The following is a 25336-nucleotide window of genomic DNA, read 5'->3' as shown; positions in this document are numbered from 1 at the left end:
GCGCCGGAATTCACCTACTGGTCATATAAAAGAAGCGAAGATTTTGTATGCAAGCTTCAAACATGTATAAAAATTTTATAAATTGATATTACATCGGGACATTTCAATCAAACTGTGTCTTATACAAAAGTTTAAGTCCTGTTTTGCATGGTTAGTGATTGAATTACCAAAACAAAAAATAGACAATTCATTGCTTGAATTGTATTTAAACACCAATACATCCAGCATTTCACACAAGTTTGACGACCAGTATAAAAAACCGGGGCTTCATTGGATTCAACAACCCCACTAAAGACACATAATTTGATTTTGGAGACATGCAAAAAGGTTATATTTGTTCTGCTGTGTTATGGAGAAACTCCTTGATGAAATTTATTGTTCAACGCTCAGAGGACTTATAGATGTATCTTGTAGAGAAATTAAGAAAAATTCCGGTGAAGTTCTTGAACAGATTTACTTTTATCAATATTGTGGACATAAACTGGAAAGAATCCATGGTGGACTACCTGGACGAATACTTGGACAATCTCTTCAAGGGAGCTCATGATAAATTTCTTCAGGGAATCCGTAAAGCCAGTACTGATGAATCCATTATAGGAACACTCGATGGAATCTCCAGAGAAATTTAGAATTTAGGATAAATTTAGGATTTATCGAACCTTTGCAGAGTTCACATTTGAGTTACTTTCAAGTGGCGAACTCGCCAAGGGCGAAAAGCCACTCAAACAAAGATAAATAATTAGTTTGAGTCGACTACATAGAGATATTCCTGATAGATTTCATGAAGTACCTCGCGGTAGAGTTTTTTTTGTTTTGAATTCAAGAAGGTATTCTGAGGCAACCAAAGAGGTCATGGCAGCCTTCTTATGGTTTAATATTTCAGGTTGAATCCATGGAAAAATTATTGGAAGAATCTCTAGAGGCATCATCGAAAGGATATTTGATGGAATTCTTAGAGGAACTCAAGAAAGAACCTCTGTAATTCTTCAAAACTGAATTATATATCGACGTGGAAATGCAAAATCCGTATATGGCGCCACCAACACCTCAATCGTCTTCAGAGTTACTAAAAATCAATCAGTGGCGGCAAGGTGCGGTGGCGCACAGATCTATTCTTGACTGAACCAGGAATTAAAATGGAAGCTGCAAATCGGTCATGTTAAAATAAATTGAGCATGAGCCTGAGATTGACCGCTGTTGCTACTCCGTTTTTCAAGAACAGCTGTTCTTAAACAGGGAACCAATAGACACGAATTGGGACCAGTAGCATCCTCAATGTGTAAGTACTGGTGCTTTTTTTATTAGAAGCAATAATGGCGCCGGCTGCGTCCGAATGCAAGTCAATTTGGGGATGGGAGGGAAAGTTTGATGTGTTACTTGATTTAAGGCAGCCGTTGAGTGCTCTGCATTTCCATAACAAAACAGTGGGAGTTTGATTATTAGAAAGAGTTGTTTATGGGAATCGATTTTGGTAAACAATAGTAAATCATTTGAAATGAATGCATAAGCATGAAGATAAATGGCCGATACTTTTATCAACCGCAAAACGTGAATCGGACACAATTGATTCGGATTCCATTAATAGAATCAACGGATCAAACACTCAATCGATCATGTCAAGATGAATGATTGAAAAAATGAAATTAACACCTTTTCCATTGCATGAGAAAGTTTCGCGGGTGTGTCAAACTATTTTTTGTCGATTAGGTATATGGATTGTAAGATTTTGTGTGATGATTCAAATGAAACACAAACTGCCAGTTTTTGATCCTATGTTATATTAGTTAGCTTTATTTTCTCAATCATGTAGCACATCATGTAGACTTCAATTTATCGGCAAATGATTTTTGCTTTGTGTAGAGATCTGGTTGTTTTTTGCATAACTCCTCAGAAACGTTCTAGTGCATACCTTTTGAAGAATGCATTACGACGTTAAAAGTATCGTAAGTTATCTTACAGAATTTTTCCCCGAACATTTCCATTGGTTGCAATGTAATACTTGAGGTTGTGAGCAGTAATTACTACATATTCTATCCGCAAAAATGAATTTTCATTTGATTTAGAAACATTCCATCCAATCCTGAGATACCGAATTGTGAGTAAATGCTCTTCGAGGTAGGGTGTGTTATGTGTTTTCTTAAATTTTCATTTCTTATTTTACACAACAGAGAACATGTTTTTTTGTCATAATCCGAACGTAAGACTTATATTTTGATTAGCAACGATTGCGAGTCGTCTCCCGCTGTAATACTTTCTATCATAGTTTACATAAGTAGTTGTTCTTTAGTTTGTTCAACGCGAGGAGGCAGATAACGTTAAAGACTTTGGTGTGCATACTTATTCTATCTAAAGAGTGAGATTGAGAGAAATGCTTCTACTGTCCACATTGATTCCTAATTTTTTTTTATAGTAGCTATAAATAGTTAAATGCTAGTTGGTTTTAATTTAAAACTTGATTCCGGCCTGAACTTCGGCCATGATGCGGGCCGATTCCTGCAGCTTCTTGGTTTCAGCTTCAGTCAAAATCTGCTTGACGACGTGCGTGACGCCGTTCCTGCCGAGGACGCATGGCAGTGAGAGGTACACCTCGTCGGTAATTCCTTGCTCGCCCTGAAGAGATGAAGGATGGTTATTAGTGTTTGTTGGATGGGGATCATGGTTTAAAAATGACTTACGTTAACCAAAGTGGAAACGGCATGAACGTTGTAAGTATTTCTGAGCAGAGCCGAGGCCAGCGAAGCAACGCTCAAACCAATAGCCCAGGAAGTGTACCCCTTCAGCCGGATGACTTCGTAGGCACTGTTGACGACTTCGTAGTGTAGTTCGCCCCACTTTTCCTCATCATCGGCGGTGCCAATGGACGGGTTGAGTTCTGAGAGGCGCACGCCAGCAACGTTGACGCCAGACCAAACTGGCACCGAACTGTCACCATGCTCACCGATAATCCAGCCGTGGCACGAGGTTGGGGCAACTCCCAATCGCTGAGACATAAGGAAACGGAACCGAGACGAATCCAGGTTGGTTCCGGAACCGATGACACGGTTCTTGGGCAGGCCGGAGAGCTTCCAGGCCACGTAGGTGAGGATATCGACCGGGTTGGAAACGACCAACAGAATACAGTCTGGGCTCAGTTCAACGAGCTTGGGAATGATGCCCTTCAGGATGTCGCAGTTGCGCTGGACCAGGTTCAGACGGCTTTCGCCTTCCTTTTGGCGAACACCGGCAGTGATGACGATCAGACGGGATCCGGCCGAGACGGCGAAGTCTGAAAGCGATGAATTTAAATGATTCGTTAGATTTTGTGACTTATATTTTTATGAAGCAAAACGGAGGGTAATAGGTCTAATATTCATACTGCTCCCAAATTTATTTCATAGTTGCTTTTCAAAACATCAGACGTTCAGGAAAATAATATTGAAGGAAATGGCGTTTGGAGAAAAGTAGCAACATCCGATAAAGTTCCAGGGGACACATAGATATATTGAAAAAAAAATATCTAGGAACCGTCACAATGGCGAATTGTAGCTCGACTACAACAAAGGTACTAAACTGATGAAAAAATGAATCAACGTTCCTGATCTTTTTTTTTTGAGCTTTCCGCTGCAAAATACACTGTTGTCTTTTGCTTCCTTCTTGAGATTTGAGTGTTTTTAATTTTTAGCTACAATTTGATTGTGCATTGTGCATGCAGAGAAACTTACGTATTTTCGTTCGTTTTGGTCTCTTCGTTAAAGCGGGGTTTTTGCCGGTCAAATCTTCTAGAATTCGGCAATAAGATATGATTTATGCTAAAAGCATCGATGCTAATTTTGAAAATTAGAAAATTTCATTTGACGAAGAGAACAAATCTGGTGAAAACACAAGAAGTCATCCTAGATTGAGCAAAATTTTTGGAAAAAATGTTTGATTCTTGTTGCGAATAATCAGAAAATGATATTGAGAACCTCATGGCAGTCAAAAATAAAAAAGGTACCGTCAAATTACTCCGTTGCAACAATTTTCAAAGTTATATGGATGAAAAATTTGAGGATTCAGTAGGCAAATTCCGGCGCGTATTTTCTTCTAAGAAAAGAAAATTTTCTTGCTGGTGGATTATGGAAGAAAATTTCTTCTCTTCGAAGAAAATGTGCGCCGGAATTCACCTACAGATGAGACAAAAACCATCTAGTACCCTAATTGCCACGTGAATTATTAATCGCGGTATTAATTTTATCAGTATTTGGTTTCCTGGGATCAGGAGAGACATAAAATATATATTTTTCATGCTTCCCCTAATGTGGGGTAACATGCAACACACAGTGCTACCTGAAGTACACTATTGAAAACTTAACCTATATCGTGTTATTATGATCATTTTATAATTTTCTGCAGTAAATGTATGACAACACTGCGGAACACATTCTTGTCTCAAGCTCCAAAATACTGCTATTTACTCAATGAAGGGTTGTATGAGTTAATTGTCGTTTTCAAAAATATCATAGCACGTCTAGTTTTTGAGATATTGGCTGTTGAAAATGAAAAAAAAAAAACTATTTTAGCTAACTTGCATGCAAGTTTGCCAGTTTGTAAGGCAATTTATTTGATTAATTTGTCTCAGAATGGGGTAACGACTGTTTATTCCGTTCTTAAACGCTAACAGTTGGCGCCAGCGCAAATTTGCAAAAAAAAAAAAAATGATTTAGTGGTCCGGAAACTTGATATTTACATCAGTAAAGAGCCTGCCTTGTTAATTTTTATGCCGTGCCTAGGAGTGTGCGGTCAATACTTAGTCACGCTAAAAAAAGTTAGACATTTTATGTGGCACAAAAACTGTTAACTTTTGGAAAAACGTTATACTCGGACTTTTTCTTGTATATTTTTTTCAAATCTATTATAAAATATATTTATAAATAATTTACGAGCAGGAACTATCTGAGTCAGACGATTTATTGATCTTATTGCCATCGTCGAACTGCCATAACTTTGGGCAATATATTTTAATTGTGCACCTTGCAAATGGTTTCCTGCGAGACAAGCAAACAAACATCGGTTGGCACTGGTAGAAAATTTTGTGTTCAAATTGAATTACCAAAATGTTCGATTTCGCACCCCTTAGCTGACCACGTTTTGCGACACCCTCTGCTTTCTCGCTTGAATTGCATAGCCTGGGCGTGAAAATGTACTTGACTGGAATGTTTTCTCAACAAACATTCCATAGCACAAAAAGATTCGAAAAAATTGATGAGCTCCAGCACATAAAATTTGATGTATCCGTTGGTACATCACTGTAAATCGAGCTAAAAATTGAATGCAAGTCCCAGTACCGATGCGAGTGATGACTGCTAGATGGCGTCACATGTTATGTGTAGGGCAACGCTTGATATGTTGTGCGTCACCAACGCGTAGCATCAGACGTTTGAATTGCATAGAACTATGTACAGTGACTCAATCTCATTTTCGTACGGGGCACTGTTTTCATATCAAGTTGGTATAAATCTATTAAATGGTGCATGGACTTCGATATACTTTATCAATAATGAAGGTTATAGGTGTCATCTATTGTTTGGCAATGACAAACTGTATTCATTTGCTTAAATCTTTGGAATAATGGAAAAGTATTGAGATTGTGTCTATAATTGACCCAATTCCATATTCGTACACCTAACAAAAAAGAAATATACAGCATTCAAAACTAATTTTTAATGGACTAGATAATTACTTAAGCTCTTCGTTGTGTTGTTCAGATGCAGTAGAATACATTTGGAAAATTTATAAGCGGACATATTTGAAACTTAAGTAAATTTAAGAAAAATACCAGTTTTCCCATGTTTTTTACTAAAATATTCGGTCAGTCGAACAATAAATTGCATTTTTTTCAACATCACTTCTTTAAGAATGATAACTGCGAATATAGCACAAGTTTCCAAAAATTATAATCAGTTTTAGAGTAGCTAGGAGTGGATATCGACAACTTATACTTTTGAATCTTAGGTAGTATAACATTTATAACAAATCCAAAACCAAAAATTTTAGTCAACTTGTTTATGTTTGGCTCCTAAATGTATATACATAATCCATAGTTAATGTTCCTATCAAAACATTGCGTAATTATCATTTTTAATTTACATTTTACTACCAAACATGATTATGGAGATTTAAAGAATAAATATTATTGCCATAACCGCAACACAAACGTTTTTTAAAATGATGAAAACAACAGGATATATTCTTTTAAATAGTATATGCATGCTCTCTGCTCATTCAAGTTATTTTGTATTCTTCTTATGAAATCAATAAATTGCAAAATAGGGTGCTATTTTGAATATAATTTGAATATTATTTCAAAGATAATTGAATATTACGATGACCTCAATTATGTGGAGGTATGTACAGCGTAGTTTAGGGTACTTTATTGTTAAACGAAGTTCGTAGTTCAAATTATTTTTACAGACAAATTCAAAATTAACATTTACCTGTTGTTTAGAATGAAAATTTGGTTTACATTGATTAAATATATCATTTTAGAAGAGTTTTGAACTTATGGCACAACAATTTTCTGAACTCAAAAAGGATAAAAACTGTTCATGATTTCTGTAAACTATATATATTTCAACTAAATTTCTATCAGAGCTTACGAGTACAATCTATAGATTGGATCCAATGACAAAAATAAACGTTATTGTTCGAATTATAGGATTTAATAGCAAAAATCATTGGAAAACTGGCATTTCTCATAACTTTACCTAAATTTCATATATGTCCACTAATAAATTGCCCAAATGTATTTCACTACATCTGAACATCATAATAAAGCATTTCAGTAATCAAATAGAGCTTCTAAATTTAGTTTTGAACGTTGTGCGTATGAATTTTGGTAGGTGTACGAATATGGAATTGGGTGAATTTTAGACATCAATTCAATATTTTTCTATTAATCCAAAGATGAATGTAAAAGGAAACATTTTGTGATTGGCAAACAATAGATAACACCTGTTACCTTCAATGTGGATAAAGTATTTGTAGCTCAATACTTCATTTGATAGTTTTTTACTAACTTGATGTGGAAACAGTATCCTGTACGAATATGAAATTGGGCCACTGTATTTTGGGGAGCGTATAACTTGTATAGTTAATTCCTCTCAAATTCAAATAACATTTGCATTCAATTATTTTTGAATATTCATAATGCATTATTGCATAATGCATCATTCCCTTTTTGTGTGTAGGTATTTGCCATATTTGCATATGCCTTCTTCGTTGCAGCCGCAATTCAACGAACTTTAGGCGTTTAAATTTCGGACAAGGTTAGTCTTTCTGACCTATTTGCTTGCATGTGTTTGGCTGACTCGAAGCTCACGAAAAGAATTAATTTAGCAGGATATAATGAACTCTAGGGTAAATGTACAAATACTGTAGTTATTAGTAGCTTCTCTTACGTGAATCTTACACACCAACTCATTTGGTGGGTAATAACTTAGAAAATATTATTTATAATGTTTATTTGTACACAGAAGATTAAGGAGAAACCATAATCATAAGAGCTGACTGTATTAAGCATATAACGGTTCATATTGAATAATTCAAACATCAAACATTTGTCTTTCAGATTCTCAATATACTTCCATTATTACTGTTTTCGCCCTCCACGCTAATACTCAAGCTAGACAACGACCTTGAAAGCGTTAATTCAATTAAGATTTCATGGCCACTTCATATATGAAGATCATACATTGTGGGGACTATTTCTGATGATGCGACAAGGGCATTCTCGGAAATTTCGTCACCGCGTCACCGTTCGATAGAGTGATATAGACGGATTTACTTTGCGGCTCGTACATTGGTACAGGCACACTTCAGCCAATTGATAGATGACGGTCATCTAAAGTGCTTTAGCGCAGAGTTCGTTTGAGTTGATACGTGAGTAGCACTGATTTTATTTGCTTTTTTACTGCATAATATTGCTGTTTGCATTTGAGGTGCAAATTTAAAAACTAAAACATTATTTGATCAAAGGATTCTACTTAAAAGTTCATAAACAATAGGGGTCATGCACAAATTATGTCACGCTCCAAGGAGGGGGATGGGGTCAAGCCAAGCGTGACAAGCCTTACAAAATTTTTGGAGGCCCCATACAAAAAGTGTGAGACAGGGGGGGGGGTGGAAGGGGGTCAAAAAAGTTTAAATTTAGCGTGACATAATTTGTGTACCATCCCATACTTGTTAAAAAACAACAACAACATGGTTTCAGATCACGGGCCCTCCAAGCGTGTCAGCCCCATATATAAGAACCGTGGTCAACATGATTTTGACATTTTTGGGAAATTGACACTTTTGGGGAATCTGACTGTTTTGGGTTGTTCACGTTAACTTATAACACTCATTAACGTGGGTTTAAGCTGGGTAAGGCGCATAATGACGAAATTGATTTTAGTGTGCTATTGCTCAAAAGTTACACGATTCCTAGAAATATGTAAGTAAATGAATAAACAATTGTGTAAGCCACTGAATAAAGGGAGAAACTATCTTCAACGTGTTTTTGTTGTTAGCTACGGGGAAATCGTCTTTTGCTGCCCCCCTGTTTCCGATAGAAAACTATGAAAGTATAACTCGTATACTGTATAGGCGGCTAAATATGTAATCAATTTAAAAAATTCAAAATAAGCTTTTAAACACATTTCTGGCGAAAAAAGGTCCAAATTTAATTAAAAGTTTCTACCAAAACGATTGCGAAAACATAATTTCCTTTATGTTTTCTACCAGCATATTAATACCAGAGATGCAAGAGTACCATATTATGCTGACAAACGGTGTCAAAAAGTTGTCTAAAATTATCGGATGCTGAAAATTTCCACCTCAAACTACTATACACCTATACGATATAATGAGGCAAAGTTTTGATTGACATATCGGAAACATTCAAGGACAACTATTCAAAAATATCTAAGCTCTTATTGATTCGTTAATTGAAGCTCAAAATATAAACATTCATTCACGGATACAGACAAAAGAAGACGGAATCAACCGGCGACTACCATTGTCAGACGCGAATGACATCGAAATATATTTCTCCAGTACCGTTGTTAGGTGTGACATTGTATCAAGGGTCCAGAATGGGTCGACAGAAAATAAGTACAGTGAATATTGGATGTACATATATCATATTTTAATGGTGCATAAATGGTGTATAAATGTGTATAAATTTTGTATAAATAAACTCGTGCTAAACTCGTGTGTGAACTACTATCGTTTATATCAAATCGTATAAAAATGAATAATTTCAATGGATATTACGAAACATAAGCATATTTGACACATCTTTACCCTCGATGACGGTAACTGATTAAATCCTAGCTCCACCAGTTCAATCCGTGCTATCAATTTAAGCGAATGTGCCCAATTGATGACTAGTCAATGTTTACCGGTATACTGATTGTGGGCAGCGTGGTTAGTATATTTAGAGCGCTGATTATGTACGTAATGGAATGCTAATATTGATAACGATACGCATGTCTAAAATGAGTACTTATGCTTCTTCCTCTTGCCATTTCCCTCCTTAATTGTTTTGGTCCTAGCGACATGCGTAACTAGTATATACTTCCGGTTAAAAGTTTTAAACCACTTTCTAAAAAATGGCCATAAAAAGGCTCATTTTTCTATATGGTGATAAAATCCTAACTAAAAGAGCTTGCTATCCAGCTGCAAACAGAATGCACGCATAATGAAATTACCTTTTACGTTATGCGATGCTTTTACACTCTCGTGCAAAAGTTTGGGTTCACCCCCTCAAAAACATACAAAAGTATTCTGTCTATATCTCTGTGATTACATGTACAATTGAAACTTTTTAAGTCGCATTCGAAAGGAAAAGAGTTATTCTTACTTCGTTTGTATTTTTCCAAAAACATTTTTTGAATTTTGTATACTTAATTTTTACTTAAAGTTTTGACATTTTTCAAAAAACACACTGAATAATCATAGCTAATTTCCTCAGCATTGGATCGACCAAAATTTAAAATTAAAAGTGTCATTAGAATTGTAATCTTATATTCTTCGAAAAGACCCTACGAAATTTTGGCGGAAAAATCTGAAAAGTATTCAAAATCAATGAAACAGCCAAATCATCGTGCAAAAGTTTGGGATCACCCCTCAGTATGATGCAAATCGTACAAAAGTTTGGGTTCACCTGAGCCAATTTTTGTCAATATATCTGCCATTTTTCAACCAATTTCAATAGTTTAAAGCTTTTTTGAGCGCAAATAATGGCGCGTACATGATTAGTTTGAGATTTCACAGATTTTTTTTGTGTTTTAAGTAAGTTCAGGTGAACCCAAACTTTTGCACGATGACTTGAATGACTGTTTCATTGATTTTAAATAGTTTTCAGATTTTTCCGCAAAAATTTCGTGAGTGCTCTTCAAAGAATATAAGATTACAAGTCTAATGACATCTTGTTTTAAAATTTTAGTCGATCCAATGCAGAGGAAATTAACTATGTTTTTTAAGTGTGTTTTTTGAAAAATGTCACAACTTTAAGTAAAAATTTAGTATTACAAAGTTTAAAGAATGTTTTTGGAAAAATACATACGAAGTAATAATAACCCTTTGCCTTTCGAATACGGCTTAGAGAGTTTAGGGGGTGAACCCAAACTTATCCACGGGAGTGTATGTACCTGATTAGCCACATAAAGTGTCGTGAGCATGCCTTATAACTTTTATAACAAAAAAAAATAATTTTCAAATGGAATTGCTTCTATTTTTGAAAGTTCATGTTCACGCGAAACACCATGATTTCGTTCAAGTTGAGTCAGAAACTTTAAAAAGTCCCATCTCATTCCATGTGTAATAATGTTTGCACAAAGCTATCGTCAAAAGAATAAAATTCAGGTTGGGCATCAGAATGATTATGAAGATTAACCTTCGGGCTGTACTTAGTACAACAGCTATTATATATATGCTATCATTTTAAAACAATTATATCTATGGACTCCAAATCAAAATATATTCCTCAAAAATCTTCTTAAGGACAATACTCAACAGTTTTTGTTTACAGTATGGCCCTTCATAATAAGGTTAAATAAAAAAATGTACATTAGTGTAGGACAAAATTTAGATTCTCGCTCCAGTCCACTTTTTTGATTGCATTTAGGTCCCATAACAACTGTGCAAAATTTCAGCTCGATAGGAGAAGCTATATTTTAGCGCCAGCCGTTCAAAGTTTGTATGGGATTTACTATGGGAAAACTTACTTTTACAAAGAAAAATCGCCAGAGGTCGCCCATTCACCGATGTAAAAATTCTGAACACAGACCTCGATAGGTATTTTTACCATGAAGAATATTGCCGAAGACCGCAAAACAATCCGACACTTGAGAAAAAAGTTACAAAGTGATCAATTTCGCCCCAATGTGTCATTTTATATTTGAATACTTTCAATTTTATGAACTGTGTGCAGTCGACTTTCCACAACTCGATATTCTATAACTCGATGGATTTTTCGGTCCTTTCAAATTTCCATACATCGTGCTCTCCATAAGTCGATATTTCTATAACTCGATCTCACGATCTCGGTTTAGGGGCAAAATGTCGAATGCCAAAACGTAGAATCCCAAAACGTCGGAAGCAATCATTTTTCTAGTGAAGATACTTGAAGTTGTTAAGGAAAAAAAATGGTAGCCATGCGGACAGAGTTGGAAAGTTGGAAACAGAAAAATTCGAATTGTCTTCACAGTAAGCATGTAAACTGGGGAAGGAGAAACCAATACAAATTTATGTATGTTAAGGTGAGCCGAGATTTTGCTGTTAGGAACTGTCAGTGCGAGCCCGGATCTTAAAGAGTGGACAAACATGATAAAAGCGCGAAATTCATCAAAACATATTTTTGCGTTTCATCAATGATTGAAAATCAATTCCTACACATCCAAGAGCAATGCCACGATAGCATCTTTTATTTTAATTGAATATAAAGTATTGAAACACGCTTTTTTTTTATCTTTTCCAATAAAAAATAAAATAAAATGCACAGAACACGTTGGTCATGTTTGTCCGAAAAGATCTAAAGTGCACTTCAAATAAAAACCAGCGATTTTCCTCAAGCCTGCCTTGATTGTCGTTTGTGAGCTGGAGTTATCTTGCAGTTTGGCAGGGTGTTGTTTCATATTTCGTGTGTAGTACCTGTGCCTCTCTCCTATCATGTAATCAATTTTCAAAAAATTCCAAATAAAACCATTTGACGAGAAAAGAAGTAGTGCGAACATCAATTAAATCCAGAGATATGCAGAAGTGATGTTAACCATTATTTTGACAAAAAGACGGCACACAGTACGAACGAAACCTTTAAAATTATAGCGAGTCGAATGTAACAAAAGGACTCCATCATATATGATAGATATTTATGTGCGATCTTAAAATTACATTGTTGCTGGTTTGAAAATGAACCATAATTATCTACCAAACTAGATGAATATATAAAAAAGTTCTAATCGAGATTCAAAACTCGCGACCTTTGGAGCGACGACTGCATGCCCGAGCTCTCTCGGCTGTCTCACCACCTTAGTGAGTGGCTGACGAAATTTGAACACGTTCTGCGTAAAATTAGTGTATCACAGAATCACTTCGACGGTTGGCGGATTCATCGAGAAGTGGTTGAAAGAGCAGTCAACAATGCGGAGCGTTCTCTCGGTCGCGTGATTGTTGAGCGTGGCTGGGTTTGTTTTGTGGCAGATTCATGTAAATTTCTAGCGGATTTAACTGAAATATATTTGGAAGGGCCCTCACGGTGTGCCAGAAACCGTTATTAACAGAAAAAAATGTCCAACAATTTGGCACCTACCATTTGAAAGATATAGTATTCACGCATCTTGTCTGTGAATTTTAAAATATTCTAACGAGGGAATCGAAAGTTATCGTGATTTGAAAGTTTTGAGCTATTTTGGAAGGGAAATTCACATACTTATAAATATTCCCCAACGGTTCATCATTATTAACTTGTAAACCAGCCAAGTTATCACCAGCTTTGCATTAGGCATTTGAAACATGTGATATCCAAGCACCTTCTCTGCAAATTTGAAATCATTTCGTCGAGAAAATCTGAAGTTACAGTGATTTGTATTTTTATGATTATTTCAGTGAAGTTTTAATTAGAGCTGATTTATATGCCTTTGTTATGAAAGTATACATAATTTACAAATAAAAATGTCTATAGGACTAACCCTCGGCATTCCAAAGATATAGTAGTCAATTATCTTCGCAGTTTGTTTGAGAATATTTCATCAAAAGAGAACATAACTGGAGTACTTCGAATTTTTGGAGTTATTAAGATTTTTTTTTCAATCGTCTAAAATAGCGTTCGCAACACGCATTTAATAATTGCGACACAAATTAACTTAACAGATTTGCATTCAACTTATATTTTACATTGAAGAAATGCAATGTTTCGTTAAATCACAAGCAAATGAGTTCGTTTTTTGTAAATTTTGTTTCATTTCCGCGCGTTTTGCGAGGCAGTGTACCGTTATGGCCCAAGGCATATTGATGAACCTGAACAATTTGAAAGTGGCACCATGCTGCTCAAACGAGGTTAAATTGTCAACTGGTGAGATCGTTTTAGGCTAGTGTTTTAAATAAGTTAAATGTGATGGTTCACATTTTATTCATGACAGCGAAGGGTGTACGTTTATATATGTGTTTGTTCAATTAATAGTTAGTAGGAGTTTATTGTAGAAATTAACCTTGTTTCATGTTTTTCAAAATATGTAAATGCAACAAGCCTTATATTTTGTTTAGTCCCTAGAATTATTGGATACTGTAAGTGTTGACTTCTCCTTTAGATACTGATAGATTACTTTTTGGATTGATGCTGCATGATTTGCATCATGCGAAATCTTTGAATGGTTCGTCATCAAAGGTATCGTCATATCGATTCTTCAGTCATTTTTTGTGCATATAAAAGGATTACTTTTTATTTTATTTTAATAATTATGTTGATGACTTTATTATGTTTTGAGAGAGCTATAACAGGGTATGACCAGTGAAAATGATGTGATGATCCCTAGGACTATTGTAATTAAGCGTTTTTTTTATTAAGACGAATCTGTAACATAACCACTTCCAATTTTCCAAACTCCCATTGATTTCTTGTGGAAGTGCAGAGGATTCTAAGGGCTTCCTCAAAGACAGTATCACGTAAATATTTATTCCATAACCCAAATTAACCTGTATCCGGACGCAGCAGGACGCGGTATTGCTTAGTACAAGGAATGAGAATTCTATTACTTACACACTGAGAGTGCTGCGACTAATCTTAAGTAGCATCCGTTGGTTCATTGTGCTCTTGTAATAACGGAGAAGCAACAGTAAGCGGTCAATCACGATATTAAATCACATTGATCAACATATTGATAAGAATTTGTTGCAATTAGTGGTGATAAAAACATTGAACGTGATAATTTAATAATCAAAATTTACTTTATTATAGGTCCAAAACTTCAAGTTATGTTGTCTCTAGATAAAGTGTTCTCAAACTAGCTGCGAAGATGCTTGAATAATACATCTTTTGAATGCCGAGTGTCAGTCATATGGACATTTTTATTTGTAAATCCTGTGCATTAATATAAAAAATCCGTAAAAAAGCTCTAATTTAGACTTCATAGAACTAATGGTAAATATACAAATCACTATAACTTCTGATTTTCTCAACGAAATGATTTCAAATTTACAGGGAAGATGCTTGGATATCACATGTTTTGAATGCTTAATGCAAAGCTGATGGTTACTTGACTTGTTTACAAGTTAATAATGATGCACCGTCGAGGAATATTTATAAGCTTGTGAATATACCATGCAAAATAGCTCAAAACTTTCAAATCACTATAACTTTCGATTCCCTCGTTAGAATATTTCCAAATTCACGGAGAAGATGCTTGAACACTATATGTTTCAAATGGTAGGTGCAGAATTCATGGACATTTTTTTCTGTTAATAACGGTTTCTGGCACACCGTGGCCATGAGTGGTTTACAGGTGGTCATATTTGCTTCAGCTGTTGGCTAACGCTTGTAATTTTCAAATGCCTGCCACAATTTTCCGTCGATGTTCAAATTGCGTGCTGCTTAATATTCACAAATTTTTGCTGTGCAGTTAGAACTAAAATGGAATCTGATGGTTCTTCTTTAGTGGTAGTAAAATCGAAAATTTGAAATGAAGAACACACTACGGAAGGTAAAACAATAATGTTTATTACTTTATCGATACATAAACTTATTTTCAAGTAATCAACGTTTTAAATAACTGTTCATACGATTGTTAACGACTACCATTATTCCATGAGTTTGTGGTGGAAGTTTGAAAATCTAGAGATCCGGGCGGCGCGTGCTGTATAAGCGGAATACAAATCACAGTTTCACCATTCAGTGAGTAATCGATTCAATGTACTTATTCGACAAAAGAATGAGTAAATCTTTAAATAATAAAAAATTAACTACAGAAGTAAAGATAGTTTAGATTGTTCTGAAAAGTTAGCAATATGCGCCAGCAGCGAAAAGTATGTTGCTTGTAACTTTCGAACATTATATCCTAACACTATCCCTATGATCCCTCCATAATATGTATTATGTCTTCTTGTCTATTAATTCAAATTTGCTGTGACCACACAAATAAACCATTTCAATTTTTAGTAAACATTATTGGGATCTGGAATCTGGAATACGAGAATCCAAAATGAATCAGGGCTTCTTAGTTCGTGAATTGAAAAAATAACCAATCGTCTCGTTAGAATATAGTCCAAATTTTTCAATATGATGTTCTTTTTTTCGAATTTTTATGGTAATCTATCCTCTACGAAATTTCAAAAACTTTGTTATACAATTGATAGGAAAGATAACCTAAGATTCAACCTTTGTGCCCTCCAAAAATCAAATGTGATATCGATTCAATTCGGTATACACACACCACAAAAAAGCTGCTATGCAATGGATGAGAGTCATATATATTTATAGAAATATTATAAATTTATCGAAAATATTAGGAAATTCATGCCCCAAAAATTAAAAATTAATAAAAAAGGCTGATAGTCATATAAAATTACTATCGGATTAATTGACAAACTGCAGCATACTACTTGAAAATTGCACAATTTAACAACTGACGGCATATAATTTTGTTGCATCCATCGACACATGGACGATGGAAGAAATCAAGCCTGCACAGAAGAAAGAAAAAAGTTCCCAAACATCTGTGTTTGACCGCTGCTCCAATCACGACCGGTGGTGTAGGTCGCCCAAAAGCAAAAATGTAGAATACTACACATTGTGTTGAGCAGACATGCGCATTATTGGCAGCGTTCCTTCACTGAACGGCTGATATCGCAACGCGTCTCGACGTCATCGCCCCTCGACCCACTAACTCGCATCATTCCGTTCACGACCCAGTCTGCAAGAGAGTCACATTCACTTTTACTTTCGTTCCCACCGAACACAGCTTCCCCTTTTCGCAATCATCTGCAATTTACGGTAGTCGAACTGTGCAATGCCCTCTGGTTGCTCTATAGATGTTGTCTGTTGTAGACATATCAATGTAGGGTGGAAATATTGCTCATCGAAAGGGAAAGCAAATTTCCAGGTGTTACACGTTCGCTTTCATTTGCAATAGATCACATCGTAAACTAGTTCACTTCACATACCTGTGCTGGCATTGATTTGGGCGTTCTTCATGAAGGCCGAACCGTGCTGCAGATCCAACATCTCTCCCTTCAGTTTATCGGCATTGACATCGATCAGAGCCACCTCGCTGGACACGCTCTACATGGTGCGATAAAATTGGGATTTTTTTTTCCGTTAGCCTGAGGCATTTTCATGGCCCACTCACAGTCGCGACAACTTACCTGGGTCAAGATACTGAAGGCACATGCCATACCGACTTGGCCGATACCGACGATGGTGACCTTGTTTCCAGAGGTGGCCATCGGCTCGGCGATTTCCTTCATCAGCTTAGCTTTCACGGACATTTTGATTGGGTTTCTGGAAGAAAATTTTCAAAACCATACACAGGTCACTCTCAAGGTCAAAATTCAAAATTCAGTCACACTTGAAATTTGCCACCCACGAGTCTTATCGGAATCGTTCAACTTGCACTTGAAATTCCATATCGGAAACCAGAAAATCGAGAACACACACACTTACTTTATAGATTGCGGTTCACTTAAAGTTTAAAGAACGATGTGCACTTCAGCTATTAAGCTATTTCACCTTACAATTAAAACTTGTACACTGGAGAACGAGAACCGAACAGTAAGACCGACGGAATACGTATGCGAATACGCGAAGCACCGGGCACAGAATATAAGCTGCGAGGCGTTACGCGAGGAGTATATCCTCGGCGAAAAGATGTTGAAGGTGACCTTTTCGGCTGCACACACAGTTGCCCAAGACGCCCCGTTACCGTTACCGGGTTGATGATGATTCAGTCATCGAAAGTGGGAAACAGATTCGTGGAAAACAGAGAGAGTTCCACAACATCCACCAAACGCACGCCGGTTTCCACCTCCCAGGGCGAGGTGAGGCGCGTATCGCACACACGCTCTCTGATCATCGTCACCGAGCCGGTTTCTCTCTCTCGCTAGGTTCGAAGCCGTTGGGAAGAAAAAAGTTTGTTTTGGAATCGGTGAACCACCCACCTTCCTACTGGCGCGACGATGTTGGGTTAAATTCGGGCGAGGTGTGCGTGCATGACACGTTTGCGATATCCGCTCCGCGTGCTCGCTCACTAAGCGGCAACGAGTGATCAAAGTGGTGAAATATGTATACTTTGAGCAGGAAAGCGACCGATTGTAGCAGTATGGGTCAGAAATGATGAAATTTGTATAATGTTTTATTGTGGATAATTTTAGTATATATTTCAAATTTAATTCGACTGTATATGGCAATTGTCTCTAGGTATGCGATATTTAGAATGATTCCGTCAAATGCCGTACGAAACAAAATTCCAAGGAATCCAAAAAGACCAATTTTTTAAGTTTGGCTCTAGTGGTATAATCAAAGATTCTAGGAAAATAATTACAATTTTTTTTTTTTATTTATTGGCCCACCACTAACCCCCATACCAAAAAGCTCTGCATCGAGCCCCCGATCGAAGGAACAAATTTCTGTATTCCTAATACATAAATGATCACCTCTGTAAGAAAGTAATATTATTTTGTTGATTGTACTTTACAAACAGTTATTTGAAAACATTTTTTGAAATGCTCGAAAAATTACATGACGATATTTTTTTTAATTTTCCTGTTTTCCAACTTTTATTAAAACTTGCAAGTATTTTTTTCATCTCCAAAAAAAAATTAGACCACGTTTCCCCAAACAAGAAAGATTTTAAAATAGATATCGAGTTATGGAGAGAAATTTCCCTCTCACGTGACATCGACTAGTGGAGATATCGAGTTATAGAAATATCGACTTATGGAGAGCACGATGTATGGAAATTTAAAGGGACTGAAAAATCCATCGACTTATAGAGTATATCGAGTTATAGAACATCGAGTTGTGGAGAGTCGACTGTATTACATTGGTGTGTGAACGAAAGTGATGAATACTACAAAAAATACTAAATATATCTAGGGATGCCCAGTGGAACTTTGTTCCTTTTAAGGGATCCCAGAGTAGAAACTAAATTAGTTTAATCTAAATATATAATTATACACTATTTAGTAAAACATAAATAGAACATTTAACAGAGTACTATAAATTAAATGAAAATATCAGATTGATTTTGGATCTGTAGTACTGTTTTAAACTCGTTTTAAATAAAATTCTATTGTTGATCGCTTTCAATCGCGTTGGTATTTTGTTGTATATAGAAGGTCCGTTGAATGATATCCGCGTTTGACCGAGACAGGTTAAGGCTCTAGATCTGACCAAGTTACTTGCATGTCTTGTATTGTAGCTGTGGGAACTAGCAGGTAATACCAAGTTAGTATGCATGTTAGGATTTTATAATATCATAACAAACAAACAAGATTGTAAGTCGCATAGGCCACGTAGAGGTAAAGCGCTATGTGTTGAAACAACACAAATACCATACACTGAATCTTCAACATATTGGCTATAATAATGCTGAACAAACTTGTGTTAAAATATTTACCTTTTTTTTAGTTATAACAGTTTCAAAATTGATTGTCTTAAGCGAACTTGCTCACCGGTGGGGCAAGAGTTCGAATCTAGTGTGGGGCAAAAGTTCGCTGGCTAAAACACAAAATATCGATACTTTTGTGACAGGCATACTTTGTACCAGCCGTAAACTTATGTTCACCGAAAAATACACACTAAATTGTCCAAAACAGAGTTAAATGTAGTATGCCCAAAAATAACAGTTTTTCGCAAAACTAAGTGGAACCGTAAAATTTTTGTGACATTTTTCACACGATCTGGCAAATTTTGCTGAATTCGGAGATAATATGTGAATTATAGGCAATTTGCAAATTTTTCCGTTAATTTATACATGGGTCGAAGTTTTGCCACGCTGATTCGAACTTTTGCCCCACAAATTATTTTCAAGCATTTATGCAAAAACTTATACACCTCAAAGCATCCTTATGATAGGGCTAGAGACGTCCTTAAATTAAACATTGAAAAAGATGTCATCTTCATTTGGTTCCATACAACGAAAGTTTGACCAAAAATTACAATATTCACGTCTAAAAGCAACAAATAGCCATACATTTTTAAAATCTCAATCAATATTTATGATGTTTGGAACCTTGAAGATCGTTAAATAACCATGTAAGGATGTGCTCCATATAAATAAATCTACTCCCTATTTTAATCTACACAACTTGTTTAATTATCTGCCTCTGAGGGATTCCACGGAGGCATGCAAGTCGATTCTGATCGACCATTTCAAAAATATCTGAAACTTTGCACAGTTTTTCAGTTCCATCTAAATCGTCATTTTCCGATATCAAATCTTCAAGTTGAGTCACGACTAACTTTTCAAAAGGGTGTATGTGAAAATGGTTCAAAAATATTCAAAAAGCTGCACAGCAAAAACGGTTCGTTCGATTGTTAGACAACTAAAGAAACAAAGTTAGACAACTAAATAAAGATTCCAAAAAAAATACACACACTAAAAAAAAAATTTTTTGCATTAAAAAACATCATTTTTGTCACAAAAACTCAAATATCTCAAAATTCTACCGGAATACCAACATAATTTTTTGAGGGAAAACGGTCCATTATATTAGCTATATACCATAAAAATTTGGTGATGGTAAGCCAATAAACAAAAAAGTTATGACATTTCAAATATTTCACAAATTTGACACTTAGTGAAAACATTTTTTTTTTTTCATTGTTAATTTTTTTTTAGGATCGCAGTTTGTTGCTGAATTTTTTGTTAAGGGTACCACATGAGGTTAACAAGTTGTTTTCATGATATTTTATTTAATTATTCATAACTATTATAGCATCTATTAGAAAGTTATTCGCGATCCAGTGTTGTGATCTAAAGTCTTGATAGTGTCATATTTTTTATTGTACGTAACTGAAGAAAAATTCTCTCAATAGTGTTGAAACCTTTTGATAAAAGAAACCTATAAGAAATCTAATATTGAAGACAAAAGCTACAAAAAAAGTTTTCTATACAGGTATACGACTAGTTTACCTGCAAAAAGTTTACCTCGTAGAGAACAAGGCGGGTCTATACCCAGGTGATCTAGTATACGTAAAGCAGGTCGGTTTTCTCGGCGCTGGTTTTCTCCACAAAGTTAAAATCTGATTACACCTGGGGGGACGGACCTGGTGTAGTGGTTAGAACACACGCCTCTCACGCCGAGGACCTGGGATCGAATCCCATCCCCGAGATAGTCACTAAAAAAAAAAAATCAGTGACGACTTCCTTCGGAAGGGAAGTAAAGCCGTTGGTCCCGAGATGAACTAGCCCAGGGCTAAAAATCTCGTTAATAAAGATAGAAAAAAAAAATGATTACACCTGGGTATAGACCCGCCTTGGTAGAGAATAGACTTTGTTAATCATATTTGGGAGAAAGCGAGTAACTTCAACAACATCAAAAACATGATAGGTACATACCATGAACAAACTCACGAAAAAGCTAAAAATATACAAAGGTACCCCGGGGCAAGTGAGAATCCGGGGTAATTGGGGCGTTTCGTCATAGCTCACTTAGGAAAAGTTTTTCATGGGGGTATTCTTCTAGAAAGTCGAAGATACAATGACAAGGAATGTGTTTAGTACTAAACATATTGTTATTTTTATTACCATGTGGTTCATGTAACAGTTGTCAGTTCAGCGCCATTTTCAACTTGCATAATAGATTGTGACACGTTTCACGTCTTGCATTGACTCATAAAAAATAATTGTGTTATAAATCGAATTTCCATCTGTAAGCTACAATTTTAAGTATTATTACAAGCTGCTAACGGTAAACCAGTATTTTGTTTTGATTTCATATGAAATTTTCGATGGTCTATCTTACCCCAAAATATGTTTGTACTCGGGGTAAGTGGGACCTATTAAAACAAAAACCAGAATCAAAACTTTTCGTATACATTTCATACATTTTCCTAGAGAGTAGCACTAAAACATTCAAACAAATGATTTTCAACAAAAAAGATCAATCTCAAATTACATAATTGCATAAGAGGGAGCAGAGAAATGTAATTATTCTTAATTTTTTTATTACTTTTTTTATTTTTGAAAAACGATTTCAAAATTGAACAAACACAAAGATGAAATTTGAAATGCATCACGAGAACGATTACTTTTCTATTTTATTTGAACTTTATATGTTATTTCTACCAAATTCAGTAGTGATGGAAAACAATTCCACCCCATTTCTGCCATGCATATAAATAATAACAAAACAAATTTATAATTTCGACAATTATTGATTGTTTATGAGCTACATTTTAATTAACAGCTTCTAAATGATATATTTTGAACATGTTTAATTCCTCTTTAAGCTTTTATTGAGGAATTTTCAGAAAATATTAAATGTGAGGTGACATACTATTAATTGAAGGATTTCTTTCTAAAACGTTACGTATTTTATGGTTGATCCCTTATGTACATCATATATGTACTTAAAATAAAATATCTATGATTTCTCAATCCTATTATTGTAATGGTTGACTTACTGATGTGGATTGACGCATGAAACTGGATGTGTCCCACTTGCCCCGTTTAGCGAGGTAACTGCGTCCAATGGCTCATGCTAAAACTTTCTTCCAAGGTTTTCACAATTTCGAAATTATTCGATCAGTGTTATGCACACACCAGCAAATATGTTGCCAAAATGTGATTGTGTTGTTGGATTTGCAAAATATTGACATTTGAAAATTTTATTGAACAATTTGTTTGAACTATCGTTTTTTTCGTTCCCACTTGCCCCGCGGTACCTTAATTGTAAAATTTTTCTTCAGTCAAGCAAACGACACCAAACTAGTCAGTAAAAACTTAAAAGTGATTTTGTTTATTAAAATCTAACGAGCAACATGAGTAGTCGCTTTCTCAACTGTTGCAGGCCGTTTGCAGAAAAAAAGTGTTCGAAAGAGCTACGAAATCTCACCGAAAGCACCATAGATAAACTGAAAGCGGCTGGTTATGCTCCAATGTCTACATTGAATACAAATTTACGCATTTGTACGTCCTGTCGTTTAAACGTTGTCAAACGGGCAATCTGTACATCATCGGTGGATCAGGTTGCAGGAAGTTCGAAAACAACAACAACTGAGGAATTACTAGATGCACCGACAACAACTGAGGAGTTACCAGAAGTACCAAGTGCAGATAGTCTTGCCACGGTACCATCAGCGACATCTGTTTCAACAAATCAATCAGAAGATGAGTGCATCCAGAAGGTCAAAATCGAACGCTTCAACGAAGGGATAGCTGGAATAAAAGTGACTCCGATTAAATGGACGAAGATGGGTTACGTCAATTATCCCGAGAAAAAATACCGTGAAATCAACGAAGCTGTACGAAGAAACCTCTTCAAATTAGGACCTGAGGATGTGGAAAATACAGACTACGATGAGGTAATTTTGAATATGAAGGAAAGGTTCTCGAATCTAGCCACGACAAGGAAAGAAAAATTATTGATTTTGTCGATGCTGCCAAGCTCGTGGTCTATTCAAGACGCCATTGATGAGTTCAAAACCAATAGAAATACAGCAAAAGAGGCAAAACAATTCAAAAATAACTGTCTTGCAACCAAAAATGCTAGGTCGAGTACTTCATTAACAGATGAGACAAAAGAAAAAATAATTCAATATTTTGAAGACGATGAAGTAAGTAAAGCTATGCCTGGCCAAAAAGATTATGTATCTGTAAAAAAAGATGGAAAGCGTCAAGCAATCCAAAAACGATTAATGATTTGAGCCTATGTCAATTTAAATCAATGTACTGAAGAGTACGAATTAACGGCATCAGAGCTCAGCGAGCAATATAATAACGCGAAAACGATCCAAGGAACCCAAAAATTTTACTGTTTCATTCCATTGTCAGAAAATAAAATTAAAGCAAAACTATACTCGAACTGTACTGATAATGATGCAAAAGTGTTCGATATTGTAAAAAAAATTGAATAACAATAAATAAATAAATAAGTATTAATAAAATGTTTTCATGATCTCATAACGCATACCCAAATCCAAAACTTTTAAAGTTTATATATAACATTTAGAAACTCATCGATCATACTCTAAAAACAAATATCCTGGTAAAAAAAAAATTATTTTCGTGTAATCTGTTAATTCATTTTAATTTATACATATATACATATACATATACTATTTATACATATACATAATATTTATACATATAATATACATAATACTAATGAATACATGAAAACGACTTGTTTAATTCACGCAAGGCCCTTAACAATAAAATCAGCAACAAACTGCGGTTCCCGTAATAATTTACACCGAAAAAAAATTTTTTTTTTCTACTAAATGTGAAAATTGTGATATGTTTGAAATGTCATAACTTTTTTGTTTATTGGTTTACCATCACCAAATTTTTATGGTAGATAGCTTATATAATGGACCGTTTTCCCTCAAAAAAATACGTTGGTATTCCGATAGGGTTTTGAGATATTTGAGTTTTTGTGTCAAAAATTATGTTTTTTAATGCAAAAAAAAAATTTTTTTGCTGTGTGTATTTTTTTTTGGAATCTTTATTTAGTTGTCTAACTTTGTTTCTTTAGTTGTCTAACAATCGAACGAACCGTTTTTGCTGTGCAGCTTTTTGAATATTTTTGAACCATTTTCACATACACCCTTTTGAAAAGTTAGTCGTGACTCAACTTGAAGATTTGATATTGGAAAATGACGATTTAGATGGAACTGGAAAACTGTGCAAAGTTTCAGCTCAATAGAAAAAAATGAATTAAAAAATTTACCAAATTTTGGTGCTGTTGCTTGGAATCACTCCTCTTTAGATAATAATTATTTTAGGTTCAATATTATGCTCGACTAGAATATTTTTCGTTTCATATGATTATTTATTAGCAAAAACCCATCTAACCCAACTAAGCTGTAATAAATGCAAAATTTACGTTGTGCAAATTGCATTTCTTTTTGACATAAATAAAAAAGGGTTCAAACGGGAGAGGACCCCTAAAATGGTGAATCAACGTTAATAAATCTGAAACATCAATATGGTGGAAATCATTTCCACATTATGTAAACCTTTTTTTATAACATATTTAGTGATGCTTGTTTTTACTACACTGCATGCATTGATATTTGGAAAAATTAGAAGAAATACTAAGCACCTAATCTTAGTACCAAAAGTATATGACCACGGGGAAAATATCGTATCAATAGTCTATTATATATTTATAGTGGTCCGTTTGTCTTATAAATCTTATGCAGTATTGCCCATGAAGGTTATTTTTATATAGGTGTAGTAAAACTCTTTGCTTATCTAACTCGCTTTCGAGTTTGGATAGGTCATCATCAGTACTTACCTCTTCCAAAGAAGATTCTTAAAACCGTCAAGTATTGCTATTTCATACTTCATAGTGCCTTGAATAATTTAAACATACATCTTTGAGCCTTTTAAACTATATTGAGAACTGGATCAATTCATTAAACATCCAATAAACAATTAAAAGGTCTTCAGATCTTTGTTTGAATCTTCTCATGCAAGAAAATCTCCAAAAGACAACGTATAAAAACGGATCACATGAACCTTTATTAAGAAAATATTAGCTAATATTATATTTTGTCTTTCATATGGAGCAGAGGTGCGTCCACGTTCGAAACCATGGGTAGGACAAACATTGTCAAATATTTTGTGCACATTGAAGCTTAGAAAAATGTTGACCCTACGGCATCCTAGACTGGAAA

The 25336-nt window shown here is 35.1% G+C and overlaps 1 protein-coding gene across 1 annotated transcript; it reads right to left on the bottom strand.

Moving 5' to 3' along the window:
* Window positions 1-1761: 1761 nt before the first annotated feature.
* Window positions 1762-17322, bottom strand: LOC5575706 (L-lactate dehydrogenase). Its single transcript, XM_001662100.2, has 5 exons — window positions 17153-17322; window positions 16855-16990; window positions 16654-16771; window positions 2676-3265; window positions 1762-2610 (listed from the first exon to the last, which is right to left on the bottom strand). The coding sequence occupies exons 2-5, from the start codon at window positions 16975-16977 to the stop codon at window positions 2446-2448; spliced, it is 996 nt and encodes a 331-aa protein (XP_001662150.1). The 5' UTR covers window positions 16978-16990; window positions 17153-17322; the 3' UTR covers window positions 1762-2445.
* Between the last annotated feature and the right edge of the window lie 8014 nt (window positions 17323-25336).

This window comes from Aedes aegypti, chromosome 2 (genome assembly GCF_002204515.2).
Source record: "Aedes aegypti strain LVP_AGWG chromosome 2, AaegL5.0 Primary Assembly, whole genome shotgun sequence".
Taxonomy (NCBI): Eukaryota; Metazoa; Arthropoda; class Insecta; order Diptera; family Culicidae; genus Aedes; species Aedes aegypti.
The sequence above is the reverse complement of the archived record's forward strand: the minus strand, read 5'-3'. Positions and strand labels throughout refer to the sequence as shown.

Excerpts from the sequence above, each read along its gene's own strand:
- LOC5575706 (XM_001662100.2), bottom strand. The coding sequence starts at position 16,977 with ATGTCCGTGAAAGCTAAGCTGATGAAGGAAATCGCCGAGCCGATGGCC. Across the intron at positions 16,772-16,854 it reads CCTTCAGTATCTTGACCCAG|AGCGTGTCCAGCGAGGTGGC; the intron begins GTAAGTTGTCGC and ends CGCACCATGTAG. Across the intron at positions 3,266-16,653 it reads CCAAATCAATGCCAGCACAG|ACTTCGCCGTCTCGGCCGGA; the intron begins GTATGTGAAGTG and ends CATCGCTTTCAG.